The 14,011-nt window shown below is 49.7% G+C and overlaps 1 protein-coding gene across 1 annotated transcript in view; it reads left to right on the top strand.

Moving 5' to 3' along the window:
- INPP5D (inositol polyphosphate-5-phosphatase D) overlaps positions 1 to 14,011 on the top strand; it is a 107,303-nt gene that overhangs the window by 37,121 nt on the left and 56,171 nt on the right. Inside the window, exons 3-5 of the mRNA XM_033112430.1 lie at positions 6,415 to 6,565; positions 8,862 to 9,033; positions 12,223 to 12,363. Coding sequence (XP_032968321.1) covers positions 6,415 to 6,565; positions 8,862 to 9,033; positions 12,223 to 12,363 — 464 coding nt within the window. The remainder of the gene's footprint in view (positions 1 to 6,414; positions 6,566 to 8,861; positions 9,034 to 12,222; positions 12,364 to 14,011) is intronic.

The raw sequence follows: 14,011 nt of genomic DNA, 5'->3' as shown, positions 1-14,011 counted from the left end.
TTATTTCCAACCTGTCTTTTTTTGTTTTTACTTTTTTTTTTGAAAATAATTTCAGAATTATAGGAAATTTTCAAAGAATCCCTGTATACCCTTCACTCACTTTCCCCAATTAACATTTTAGCATACTCAGTTTACCGTTCTCTCTCATTCTTATTATTATTTGTTTTCTAATTATTGGAGAGTTAGTTGCCGACGATGACCCATTATCCCTAAATATTTCAATGTGTTTTTCCTTAGACCTTGTTCAAATTTCTTCAGTTGTCTTAATAATCCCCTTTCTAGCAAGATATAAATGTAAAAGATTATATGTAATATACACATATAATCTCCCCCTCTGGAACAAAGTTCAATCCAGGATCATATGCTACATGTAATTATCACATCCCTTTAGCTGGGCACAGTTCCTTGTTTTTCTTGACCATGGCATTTTTTACGAGAATAGGCTAAATTTTGTAGAGTGTCCCTCGACTTGGGGTTTTCAGGTGTTTCCACAGGATTGGGTCCAGGTGCTGCATTTTTGGCAGGAGTACCATAAAAGTGTGTTCTCCGTGTACCCATCTCAGGAGGTACAGTGTTGCTTTGTCCCATTACTACCAAAGTTAACTTTGTCACTTCGGTATGGTGGTGTCTGCCAGGTTTCTTCGTTGTAAAGCTACAATTTTTCCCTTTAAAATTGTTAACTATTTTCTGGAAAGATACTTTGAGATTGTGTAGATACCCCATTCCTCCTCTCACACTCATTGTAGTGTTTTTAGCATCTGTTGATTCTTGCCCGAATCAGTTATTCATACGATGGTTGCCAAACAGTGGCTATTGCCATCATTCCTTCCACAGTTATTATTGGCATTTACTGTGAGAAAGAAATTTCCATTCCCATTTATTTATATCAGTACAGATTCATGAATTTATATTTTATTCAATGAATTGTAATTATTTTTATTATTCCTTATGATGCTCAAATTGTGTCAGATGGTCTTTTCAACTGTCCTTGCAGCCGTCTCCTGCCTCCTGTATCTTTTTGACAAATCCTCATCATTGTGTGAACATTTCCTTACGTTTTGGGGCAACAGATGTTCCAAGCCCACATACCTTTCCTGCCCCCACCCTGGAACCAGCCATGTCTCCCTGGTTTGGGTCATGAAGAGTGTACTTAGGTGGACTCGTTGCCACTGCGGCGTCTTTGCTTCCAGATCCTCTCAGCAGGCAGAGCTGGGAAACGTATGTGTGCAGATACACTCACACCTGCTTCAGTATTACCTGTAGAGAGTAAAATCCTGAGTTCACGCTGGAGCTTCCTCTCCAACCTGACACAGCAGAGTTCATTCTCGCCTAACTCCTTTCTCTGACAGTGAGAAGCCCAGCTCCCATATCTCCAGAGATTTTATCATTTGCTCCTGTCCCCATGTGGAGCCAGTCTCCTGCTCTGCGGCCCCTGGATCCTGGCCAGGCCAGCTTCTAAGGCCCCCATCACCTCCTCACCCAGCTCACCCTCTGCCTGCCGGTCGACCACCTCCTCCGCCCCAGCCCCAAAAATCCCACTGGCCCTGGCCACCTCAAAGGGAGAGCAGGGAAGGGAAGCAAACTGATAAATGTGTTTTAAAGAAGAAAGGAAAAGGGATGGGGAAGAGCTGATTGGCTTTTATGGATACACATCCTGGGGTTCATTCTAGGCCATATGGCTGAAGGCGGATTTCTGAACCTGAAGGTGCCTCCAGAGCTCTTCCCAAACCTGTCTGCCTTTCCCCCCACCATGGCTTGCTAAAGCTGCGGGTCTGGAATCCTCCTCCCTGGTGCGTTAGCAAGTCTAACAAGTGTCTGTCTGGCTGTTCTAATTCCAGCTCCATCCTGGCCCCTGTTCTTCCACTGCACCTCCCCCATTCAAGCACCAGAGTGGGGTTGCCAGGGCCCCCAGCTTCCGCTTAAATTACTCTTAGCACAAAATCCAAAATCTGTAGGGCTCGTAAAGGCCCATGATCTGGTCTCCTTGCTTCTCCCGTCTTCACTCAAATTGGAGTCTAATTCTTAGGAAGAGGTGGGTGGTAGGGGGAGCTGGTTAAGGATTGAGAACAGTCCTGAGGGCAGAAGAAAAACCAAGGGAAGCATTTCAGGGGTTGGCAGAGGCAGGGCTGGGAGGAGGTGGGTGTGGCAGTGGGAAGGGACCGGAAGGAGGCGTCCAGCCCCTGCTGAGCTGATCTCTGAGGGGAAGAGACACTGCTGGACCTCAGCTTCAAAGCCTGGGGAGCAGGAGGTCATGTTCAGAACACAGACGGGGTCTGGACGGCCAAATTCCACACCACCCCTCACTCGTGCCATCAGTGTGGTGCTTCTGTGGATGTGGGGAGCCCAGGGCCTGGGGGGCTCCGAGGCCTGGACTGAACCCAGCCCCACCCGCACCTCCAATGCCATTCCAGCCTCCAAGGGAAAACAGGGGGGGAAATGACACCAGCTACCCCACAACCTTCCCTGCCATTCTCTTCACAGCGGCCAACTCGTAATGTCACCCTACTTAAGACCTACCTAGTGACTTTCTCATCGAACGTGGAAAAAGTGCTTTGCTATAGGGGGCTCATGAGCAGGGTTTTTTCCCCCACTTCTTTTAATACTTTCCCATCATTTGTAAAATTTCCACAATGATTGTATATGCTTTTTCAATTTAAAGCTAAGGCTGGCAGAACCTTGAGGAGGGCATCCGTCGCCCCCCCCACCCCCCTTACCCTGTGGCCCCTGTGTCAGCTTCCTCCTCTGAGGAACCTCTTTCGGTTCCCCAGTTACAGGCTGCAGACAGGACTGAAGTTAAAATCACCCGCTGGGGAAGTTCCGCCTGTCCAGAGCTGCAGCCTCCGTTTCCCACTCCCCCACTTCAGTGGGTGTCTGAAAGTCACAGCCCAAGAACTGTTTCTGGAAACAGGCCATTTCTCAGAGTGCACAGCCCCGAGCCTCTAACACACTGGACATTCAGCTGTCTTTTGTTCTAAAGACCCCAGGGTTTCTTCACTACCCCTGGGGCTGGAGGTGGCTCTCTCCCCTTGCTCTGTACCTTCCCCAGAAGTGTGGTACGTGGGTTAGCTCCGGTGCCAAGTGATAGGGAGCAGGGCCCCTCGCTGCAGGGCCCAGCCCAGCAACCCGCGTCTGTCTCCTTGTACAACTTTTCCATCATGAGTTCCATTTCCTGCATGTGCCCTCTCCTCCGAACAGCAGTGCGGCCTGTTGTTACCCCTGGAGGTCTAGACGAGGCTGAGCCAAACAGGGTCCCTTTCCTTCCAGGACTTATAAGCTTGTGGGAAGGCAGGCACATCTGGGCTTGTTGGGGAGCTGTCTGCAGGGCCTTTGTGGAAATGACCATGCTGGAACGTGCCTGGAATGTTCCATAGACCTGGAGATTTTAAAAGGAGGCTGGAAAAGAGATAGGTATTTTGTTTCACAATCTGAACTAACCCCTACCACGTTGTTTTCTGTGTGACTTTTGGGGACAAACATTAAGTTCATGTCCATTCTGTCGATCCCACGAACCCCAAAGGGACATCTGCTAATAGGCCGACTGGACTAGGAAATGCTGCCCTTTGCTTGTTCACAATCAGGCTGTCAGTCATGTACTCTAGGGATCCGCTCAAGACAAGGAATGTATTCCCAGTGGGAAAGTTGCCAGGGAGCAGAAATCCAGGAGTCTGTAGGTACTACTCTGGAACGTGTCTGTCCCTGTGTGGGGCTCATGTTCACAGTGCACGGCTAACGTGGGGCTTCAGGGTTTTCTTCTTTGTTTCAAAATGACTTGATAAATCTCTTCAGGAAGCCAGTGGTTGCGGAATGAGGAACAAAGTCTGGAGGCCTTGACCGTTAAGGATCAAGGACAGCCCGCTTCCCAGCTGGGAAATGTGGTCGGTTCCCCTCCTGGTGTGAGCACAGACTGTACGATACGGTATGTGCAGGACCAGCAGGCTGGCCTTCCCACTGCCTCCATCAATGGCTTGTCACCTGGGACTTGACGAGCTGAGTGGCTGCTGTGTGCTCTGAGCCCCGCCTTCCAGTTGGGTTTGGCCAATGGAAGGCACAGATAGGTGATGGGAGCATAGAGGACCTTCTGACCTGTGTTCCAGGTTTTGGGGGCCGCAGCTCCTGCCAGGCAGTCCTCTCTGGGTTCCCATGCTTACTCGTCCCCTGCGGCCGGTCCCACGGTGGTAACTGCTCTGCTGTTGCTAGATCTGGGCTGTGGCAACCCTCTTACTTGAATCCCTATGTCCTGTCCGTTAAATTCTCCCCAAGTTCCCCAGTTTAACAGGACATCTGCTTCCTGCCAGGACCTGACTGATATACCTGACAGCCTTCTTCTCAGACATTTTGTATTTTAAATTGTTGAAAAGGCACTGCCTTTGGCAGCTGTGCTCAGGGGCGAGGGGAGGGGTGCTCCCCTGCTATCTACCCTCCCCCAAGCCATTTCTTTGTGCCCCGCCCCCCAGTCCCAGACCCACATAGGGTGATCCTTGACCACCCCGCCTCCTGCTCTAAAGGCACAGCTGTCATCCTGACTCAAACACACAGGTCAGTCCAACCACTAATTGCCGAGCACCTCCGACAGCCAGGCGCAGTGTCACCATCTGGGGGTACAACGGTAAGGAGACCTAGCCCCTGACTCTGGGGTGTACAGTCAGGTGCATACGCACTTGACCAGACCCCCACCCCACAGGACCCCAGTGCTCCCAGCAGCCTATGGTCCACCTGAAGGCCCGGACTCCCGACTTTCCTGGCTGTGACTTAGCAGGGTTCGTTAGGCACCAGGTGTGGCTGCCCTTGGAGCAGACCGACCCCCTCGCTGGCCACACCAGGGCACCGCCCAGCCTCCCCTGTCACTCCCAACCATGCTGGAGCGATAGGTACCTGACGTGAAGGTAGGTAAGTCAAGATGGTCCAGCCGTGCTCAGCCCTAGACCCCGCCTGTTCACCAGCGTGGGTGGGTTTTCCACCCTGTTTGCCCATTGGCCTCCTTCTCCACATGCAATGGGTCCGTGTGTCTTTAGCAAGAAAGGAGCTGGTAGCCCCAGGGGAGTAGTTAGACCTACGACCTACAACCCCAAAGAGGGCACCTTCTCAACTCATTTTAAAATTACTGATATGATAGGGGTTATGATAACAGGGGTGAATCACAGGCACTCAGTGTTAGGAGCACGGGCGCTGTGCTCTCGCGAGACCAGGGAAGCCCGAGACAGAGGGGGTGAGTCTGTGGCACTCATCCCTGTGTCCACCAACAGCTGACAGAGCCCTTGCTCCCGTCCAGCTGTCCCAAGCTCCCTGCCCCACCCTGGAGCCCAGCTGCACCTTCCTCCCCACCTGGGGTTGCTGCCTCTCTCAGCATCTCCTTGGCTGGGTCCACAACACACAACACCCTGCCTCACTCTGCCTGCCTTTGCCTTCGGTGCCAGAGGAAGGGAGAAGTCCAAGATGCCTTTGGGTCTCTGGCTGGGCCATTGGGGAGATGAGCGTGCCGTCCCTTGAGACAGGGAGCACTGAGGAGTCATAGAGCAGGGAACTGGACAGGGAGGATAGATAGGATGTTGGGACACGTTGGTTTGAGCTGTAGAGTACAGCACTGATGAGAAGGCAAGTCTCCTACTTGCAGTTCTCCCATCTGCCCTGATGCCTGACACCACCTCAAAGGGAACCAATAGGGGCTGGGCCTCGGCAGGATGGGGTCTCAGCTAAGCAGGGCCTCAGCAAGAGAGCCTGGCCTCCAAGCGACCCCCTCCATAGAGAAGAAGGAGACTTGGCCCCAGGGCATTTGAATAGCCCAGTAGAATTACCCAAAGGCTCCTCTGTTATCAGCAACAGAGATACAAATCAGGGAAGATTTTTGTGCTGACTCATTTTCTGGGCTTTGGAAAAACAGAAGTACAGCAAATGAAACTATAAAAATAAAAGCAAAACAATTGCTAGAATAGGTTTTTCCTCTGTTTAAAAATAAATGATTTGGGGGTGGGGAGAAAAGGGGAACAACTCCCCCCACCAAACTCTCTCTCTCTCTCAAAACATATTCTAAACTATTGAAAATAGATTTTTCGAGGTTGTGGGACTACAGGTGATTTTTCTTTTTTAATTTTGTATTTTCTAGTTTTTCCATAACAAAAATATATCACTTGTATAACAAAATACTTTAAAAAATAAACTTTTTTGTGTTCTTTTTTCTTTTTTTAACTGAAAGGAAAGAAATCTTTAAAACTGTCCTATTTGTGCCTTTTGCAGACTGGCTCTTGGGGCTGCTGGTTACAGGATGTGAGGGTGTGGCGTGGCCGGCAGACATGGTGTAGGAGCCCACGGCTTTTTCTGTATCTCGGTCACTTTGTCACCCACGCTGCAGGTGGCCTTGGTGGCTGGGTGACGTTCCAGCCAGATCAACCATGCTTCTGTTTGGGGTTCTGTCCTCAGGCATCCGAAGGCGTCCCTATGAGGTTCTTCACCAAGTTGGACCAGCTCATCGAGTTTTACAAGAAGGAGAACATGGGTCTGGTGACCCACCTGCAATATCCCGTGCCGCTGGAGGAGGAGGACGCAGGCGACGAGCCAGAAGAGGAGACAGGTAGGAGGGACAGGGGAAGGCAGGAGGCTGGCAGCTGCCTGGCATGAGAGGAACCTCTGGGACCCTGCTCTCTAAGTGCCATGGTGGAGAGGTCCTGGGGTGCTGGTCTCACCACAAGTGCTTATAGATTAGGTGGGTCCAAGTATCAGAGGGAGAGAGTGTGACATACATGGCTAAGGACAAATTAGGAACAGAGACTCGAGTCAGACATGGGTTGGACTTCTTGCTTCTCAGCTTCTTAGTTGTGTGACCTTGGGTAAATTACTTAACCTCTCTGAACCACACACTGACTTCTCTTAAAGAGACAGTAGAAATAATATCTACTCTCAGGGTCATCAAATGAGTCAATAAATGTAGAGCCCAGAGCTTAGTACACAGTAAGCGCTCAATAAATGCAGCGACCACTATCATCATCAAAATAATTAGCTGCATTTCACTGTGAAGAGGATAAAGGAGTAGGGAATCTTTGCACCTAACTGGAAGGATAAGCCAGGTGTTTCTTTGTATCATCATTAAAAGGAAAAAGTAGAGACCCTAAAAATTATGTGAGTCAGGCCTGCCCTTTAAGTGGTGGAGGCACACAGACCAACAAAACAAGTCCAGCGGAGAGGGGCAGTTCAGTGGGGCAGCTCATGGGGGCAGGATGTGGTGGGGAGCCAGGGGGGGTACTTCTTTTCCCTTTAAAATCTTCCTAAAAGAAAACCTGAGCTATGTAATTGAGTCTCTCAACTGGTCAGGGCTCCTAAATTCCAGGGCCTGGAAACAACTAGGTCCCCCAGGTCCCCCCCAAGGGAGGGCAGAGTAGACCAGAGACGCTGAGGTCCCTGGGCTGGTTCCCAGGCTGTCCCTGGCAGGGTGCCCTTATCATCCCACTCCGGTGGGCTGGCTTGTGGGCACCGCCCACCTTCCTGGAGACCCGCTTTGAGTGTTTGCAAAGCTCCCCCGCTGCCCCGAGGAGGAGCTCTGAAGAGCAGCCTCCCAGCTCTGTGGAGAAGGTTGCGGCGGGCAGAGGGTTTCAAAAGGACCGCAGTTCCATGGAGGCTGAGAGGGACCCAGGCAGGCCACGCCTCTTCTTGCCTCCCTCAACCAAGTAAGAGGTGCCCTCCGCTGTGAAATAGCCAGAGCTGCCGTGTCCACGTGTGAGGGCAGGGCCACTCCCAGGGCCACGCCGTGACCACTTGTCCCCCAGGTATCCCCAGTTGGCCTTGCCCCCATCCTGCAGAAACGCCCTCCACACACGTGTCCTCACTTCCCTCGCATCCCAGCCCAGCTCTTCTGCCTCTCGGGGTGGCCACCTGGAGAAGGACCCCGGAACCTTCTGTAAGGGCTGGAAAGAGAAACTCAGTCTTGTGACTGCTGGCTCCACCTCACCAAATGAAGCTCGGGTCTTCTCAAGGCGCTGCAGTCCCCACGAGGTTCAAAACAGGCTCACAACCATCTAAGGAACCAAACTGGCCCAGCCAGGAGAGGAAGTGAAGGAGTCATTCTTTAAAGAGGACGCCCCCATGTAGCTAGCTCTGTGGCTGGGGCCATGGGGTGGCCATTTGGTACAGGAAGAGGCTCCCGCAGGAGGTTCCGGATTCAGGGGCTCGGGACCCTCACCCGTTTGTGGTACTTGCAGGATGGAAGTCCTCCTAAAGGTGAATGGCCAGGAGTTTCACCTCTCAGCTCGAGTTCAAGTCATTTGTGTCATATTTCAGTTCTCTGCGTGAAGGGACATTCCTCTCTTTGACTTGTCTCTGAAGGGCTGGGGGGAGAGAGAAGGAGGGCAGAGGCTGGAGAGGAAGCAGAGAAAGGGGGATGAGGTGGGAGACAGGAGCAGTGTGTCTGGGGCCTGCCAGCTGCCCGCCCCGCTCCTGTTCTGGGGACTGGGCCTCTGCCGGGTCCAGGGCCCCTGCTTCAGCCCGCAAGCTGGCCATCCCACTGAGCTGCCTAGTACTGCTGGCTCCACCTGCCCAAGGCCAGAGCTCTGCCTGGGATGGCCATCTGACCCCAGATGTCAGGTGTTCGCTGAGCGCCTTGGTGGGACAAACTGTGCTAGGCCCCGGGGCCAAAGACCACTAAGACCAGGTCCCTGCCTCTCAGCAGGCTCGCCGTCTAGTCAGGGAGTCAGTGAGGGAGTGGGGACTGAGGGGCAGTGGGGGCACAGATGGGTCTGTAACTGGGTACAGTGGCCGGGACCTCGCATGTCTGGCGGGGTCACTGCACAGAGGATATGGGATCTCTCTATAGGTGGGCGAGGTGGAGAGAAGCTAGCACTTAGCCCAAATGGCATTCCTACTTTTCTCTTGGTTAGAAGGTGTCCCGTCTCCACCTGAACTGCCACCGAGAAACATCCCTTTATCTGCTGGGCCATGTGAGGCCAAGGAGGTCCCTCTCGTCAGCGAGAATCTGAGAGCCGCCGAGGTCAGCCGGCCGAGCCTCTCGGAGACGTTGTTTCAACGACTACAGAGCATGGACACCAGCGGGTGAGTTCCCTACCTGGCGGGTCCCCTTAGAGGCCAGCCTCGGTGCCACAACACCCAGGCAGCTCCCTCTGAGCTCACTCCTGGAGGTACCCCTTCCACCCTAGAACTTGTTGCTATGAAGCCCACTGCTCTCCTGACGGTGTGTCTGGGCCCAGCTCAGTGCACAGCTTCACTGCATAGTCCTGCTCAGAGGTTCCCTCTCCGCCAGGCCCCACAGCATGGCAGGAGCTGGGGATGGAGTGGGGTACAGTTCTCTGCTCCAGACTTCAGGGGTCTGTGCTGCGATTCCCTTCCTGGGGCCTGCCGTAAACTCAGACAGCATCTTTTCCCATCACACATACCTGTTACCATGGCATCTACTGGGTCAGGAGACCCAAGCAGAGGGGCTGCCTGCACTGCAGCCTGAACCAGCCACACAGTCCTTTCCTGCTCGGGGCCCCATTCAAAGGGGGCCACCTTCCTTGTCACCAGTAAATGGGTCAGAGCAATAGTTCCATGTGTGGTGTGGACCGTGAGGTCTACACAGCATGGTGCTCCTTTCTTTGTGGTGTGAGGTGTACGATGCTGTCGTCCTAACACTGGAAGTTGTACTCGCTCTGATCCAGGGTTCTCGGGATCTGGTCCCTATGTGGTCCCATACGGGCGCCTGCTGGACCATAGTGACGAAATTCTGTAGTTTCTTTGCCATCTGGTCCCGTTTGTCTCTTAGCAGTCCCAGCCCTTGCAAATCGGAGGCCCCGACTTTGAAGACATGTCAGGGGGCTGGCTTCAATAGGAAGGAAGCTCCAGGAGGGGAGCTTTGTCCCCAGTGCCCAGCATGTCACCTAGCGTAGAGCAGGGACACACTACTATGTATGTGCCAAGTGAATGAATAAGTTAGGAACGTCCATGCATTAATAATTTAAAAACATTTTTTGTTTTTATGTGAGAAAAAGGACCCCCAAAAATGTCCTTGCGGCAAGGCTGCTGCATCATCTCCAATTAGAAAGATCAATTTGAGGCAGCCAGAGCTCCTTACTTGCCATCTGCAGATAAAGGAACCACCTGAAGGTATACACAGCCACCCAGTTGCTAAGATACCTGGTGTTTTACATTTCTACCTTGACACATCCTCTGATTCATCTCCAGGCCCACTGGACTATGTTCTCCTCACACTCGGAGTTACTCGTGCTCTGTATCCATGGGCTAAATATCCAGTGCTTTGAATATGTTGATACGTACATTATCATAGTTATCCTGCTATATGTGTCTAAATAACAAATGCTTATTAAAATATTCCGTGCAGCACCCATTGTTTAGTGTCCTTGAGTCTGCATTTCTCTCCAGATTAAATGCAGTGCACTCCTTGGGGAAATAGGCAAGGAGGCCCATGGTGCCACCGTCTGCCCATTCCTCCTGACTCTCCCACTCCAGTACCTCCTCTGTAGGGACAGGTATTTCTCTTGGGCCACAGGGCTCAGGAGGTCAGGACAACATGTGCAGCCAAGCCTCTGTGCAGCATCTTAAGAGGGCTTGCAAGCAGGCGAGGCATGCTCTCTCTGGTTTTTGCTTTTTAGCTAACATGGCAATGGAACTTGGATTTGAGGATGAGTAAATGGAGCATGGTGGATGGCCCATGGTGACACTTTGCTTATAAAATAGTTTTCTACATAGAAGACTGCCTTTAAATTATTCTTTATTATAAGACAAGCTGCACAGTCTTTTGTGCAAGTTAATTAGGTCTATCAGTTAGGTCAGTTAAAACAAGGTAGCTGAGTAAAATTCACCTTCTCTGATAAACAGTTCACATCTTATGTCAACACTTTTCTACAACAAACATTTTAACAAATACAGCTTCCTATAACAAGAAGTCACGGCCTCAAAGTTACAAGTCAATAATCATTAGAACTATTAAAAATACATGTCTTAATGCTACTATAGGAGAGAATTTGCCCTTTTTAGTAAAATGAACTTAGGCAGAAATTAGATTTTTGTGATGTGAAGATTCAGAATAAGCATAGATTAAACCTAAGTGTTAGGACAACTCTTATGTAAGCAATTGCTGATCTTGACCTCAGGAAATCAGGATGGCTCATTCACCCCTTCCTAATCTTAAGAGCAGTAGCTTTCCGTTATTCAAGGATCCTACAGAAAAAAACCTGTGACCTCTAGTTTCCACTTGATAATCTATCAAGGCTAGAACAAAGATTTTTTTTAAGGCTTGTAATAATTTTTCACACAGACAAATCAACGTCCTTGAGCCTGGTTTCCTCATTTGTGTGTGAAATAGGAATAATAATAATCTCTGTCTTGTAACATTGATTTGAGAATTTAAGGGGAAAATGAGCATAAAGTGCTTAGCAGAGTGACTAGGATGGGCTGTTATGCTCAGGAAATACTTGCTGTGATTAATTTTGATTATTATAGGAATCAAGATTCAAAAGTTATCCCGAAAAAAAAAGAAAGAAAGGGTGCTACATAGGAGATAGAATGTAGAGGTAGGATCAGTCCCAGGTGATGGCCCTGGTGCCATGCGGCCTGGGCTCTCCTCCACTGGGTCACCATGTTCAGTGGACAAGCCCTGCCTGCAGTCCCATGGCATCGTTCATAAATTGAAGGGGCTGGACCAGACCCAGGAGGCCAAGGGCGGTGCACCTGGGCGGCAACCACCATCTCCCCACCCCCATCTCTCATCACAGAGACGTCCTCACGGAGCCTAGAATGACCTGGAACCTCCTCGACCCAGAGGTCCAGGTCGCCCTTGGCTGTGACTGTGCAGTTGGCATGTGAGCTAGAACCATTTAGCATCCCTTGACTAGAGCCTCTGTAGCCCTCAGCTCCTGTCTTCAGAAATAGATGAAGGAGGGAAATAAGTCCGCACTAGATTTTCCAAGCTGTTTCATCTCCATTTTAAAGGATAAACATTTCCCAGTCGCCAACCGGTATCATTTCCTTCCAGACTCTGGCTTTGGAAATAAGCCTTCATGGTGGGTGACGCGCAATCTGCCTTGCTGGACCCTTCAGTCTTGCTCCCACCTGCTTCTCTACCCTCCGGTGAGAACTAGAGAACCACACAGGTGTGTGGAAGTCCCCTCGAAGGACGTTGCTGCTGCCAGAGACTCTGAGAACGTGGATTTCTTCTTGTTACTGTTGGTGTTTGTGGCCAAAGAAACAGGATAAACACGTTTTTATTTCTTTTTTTTCCCCCAGGCTTCCAGAAGAGCATCTTAAAGCCATCCAGGATTATTTAAGCACTCAGCTCACCCTGGACTCTGATTTTGTGAAGACAGGCTCCAGCAGTCTCCCTCATCTGAAGAAACTGACCGTGGTCCTGTGCAAGGAACTCTATGGGTAACGGTGCATGTAGGGGTGGGGGGAGGAGGGATGTGTTGGATGAGCAAGAGAATCGGCTCGTCAGAGTGGCCCCTGGACCCCACCTGGCTGTTCCAACACCGCTGGTATACTCAGAATAATCGCACAGTTGGCAGGAGCTTAGAAATCTCTGTGGCTCTTTCAAGGTTTTGTTTTCATGGTATTTGAACTATAGCGCTTTCTCTTCTCTTTTCTCTTCTCTTCTCTTCTCTTCTCTTCTCTTCTCTTCTCTTCTCTTCTCTTCTCTTCTCTTCTCTTCTCTTCTCTTCTCAAGAAGTTAATTTGAAGCCAGTTGGTATGGGAAGAGGTGAGCAGGCGGACACTGCCAGCCCTTTCACACTCGCTCAGGAACCAGCATTTAAGACTTTTGGGGCTAGTCTTCCTTCTTGCTGCAGCCAGCAAATTCAACAAGCACGTAGGGCACAAAGAGGAAATAAACTAAAGTCAGCCTCTTTTCTGTATGATGGTGATGGCCCAAGATATCCAGTGATGGCAGGTTTTTAATTGAGCAAATTCACCAAAACTTCAGTTTTCTGCTTTTGAATTCATTGAATGACAAATTTGGAAAAAATTCCAATTTCATTTAGATTTTTTAATTTCTCATTTTAATTTTATTAATACAAAACTTAATTCCAAGTTTAATTACAGTTTAATTGTTAAAAGTGGACATCATCTACATTAAACATGTGCTTAAAAAAGAAGAAAGTGAAAGATTCAGGCAGATATGCCATCTGAAAAATTAGTAGAAAAACACTGTGAATGCCTTTTTAAAAGCTTGAAAAATAGAAAATAACATTCAAAAACATCTGAAAGAAATCACGAGGAGCCATAACAATCCCGTCATAAATGAAAGGCCAACATTTCGTTAGGAAAAATAGCATTTCATGTGAGCGAGGTGGGTTTTTTGGCCTATACTATTCTGCGTTTTATTACAGATACCCCAATTTCAAAATTTTTCTATCAGATTCTCTGGTGCGTACCCATCTTAGCTTAGTTGATATGCAAAAAAGAGTCTTTCATCATCAGTAATCAAATTGAACTTTTCCTCTCAAAGACTCTAAAGTACAATCAATATGTTTGGTAAATTTAACATTATTTCGTTGACAAATCAAGCACTCACCAAATTGGCCAGCCAGGTTTATTTTCATTGAATTGGCTTTCTACCAATGCGGTTTTGGCCAACTGGACCTAAGGCCATCATTTATAAATTCCCAGGGAGAGCTGCTTTTCCGTGTGACACTGTTGTTACAATCCATTTATCACCAGGGAAAACACGTACGTGGCACTTTCTTTTTAAGAAACGTAACTTCAGGGTGACTGATAACAAGCTTTTATTTCTGCTCCGGTGGAGAGCCTGTGCCACGCCGCTTCCTTGCCCAGGAGGAAATGTACCGTTAAGTCTCTCCCCTGAGCTTCCCCCTGTCACCCCACACATTGGTAACATTCCTCAACACCTCATCGCTACCTGGACTTTCCTAGGATTTGAGTCACCCCCCCTTATGGGGACAACAGCTTCCCCAACGTGCATACCTCTCTGGTACGTTGTGCTAGTGGAAAAAGCTTCCTTTGACTTCTAGCTGTTCCACATCTTTTTTTACTGAACAGTTACCTTCCCGTTAGAATTGGA

This window comes from Rhinolophus ferrumequinum, chromosome 8, assembly GCF_004115265.2.
Source record: "Rhinolophus ferrumequinum isolate MPI-CBG mRhiFer1 chromosome 8, mRhiFer1_v1.p, whole genome shotgun sequence".
Classification (NCBI taxonomy): Eukaryota; Metazoa; Chordata; class Mammalia; order Chiroptera; family Rhinolophidae; genus Rhinolophus; species Rhinolophus ferrumequinum.
Note: the sequence above shows the minus strand (reverse complement) of the source record. Positions and strands in the feature narration are given on the sequence as shown.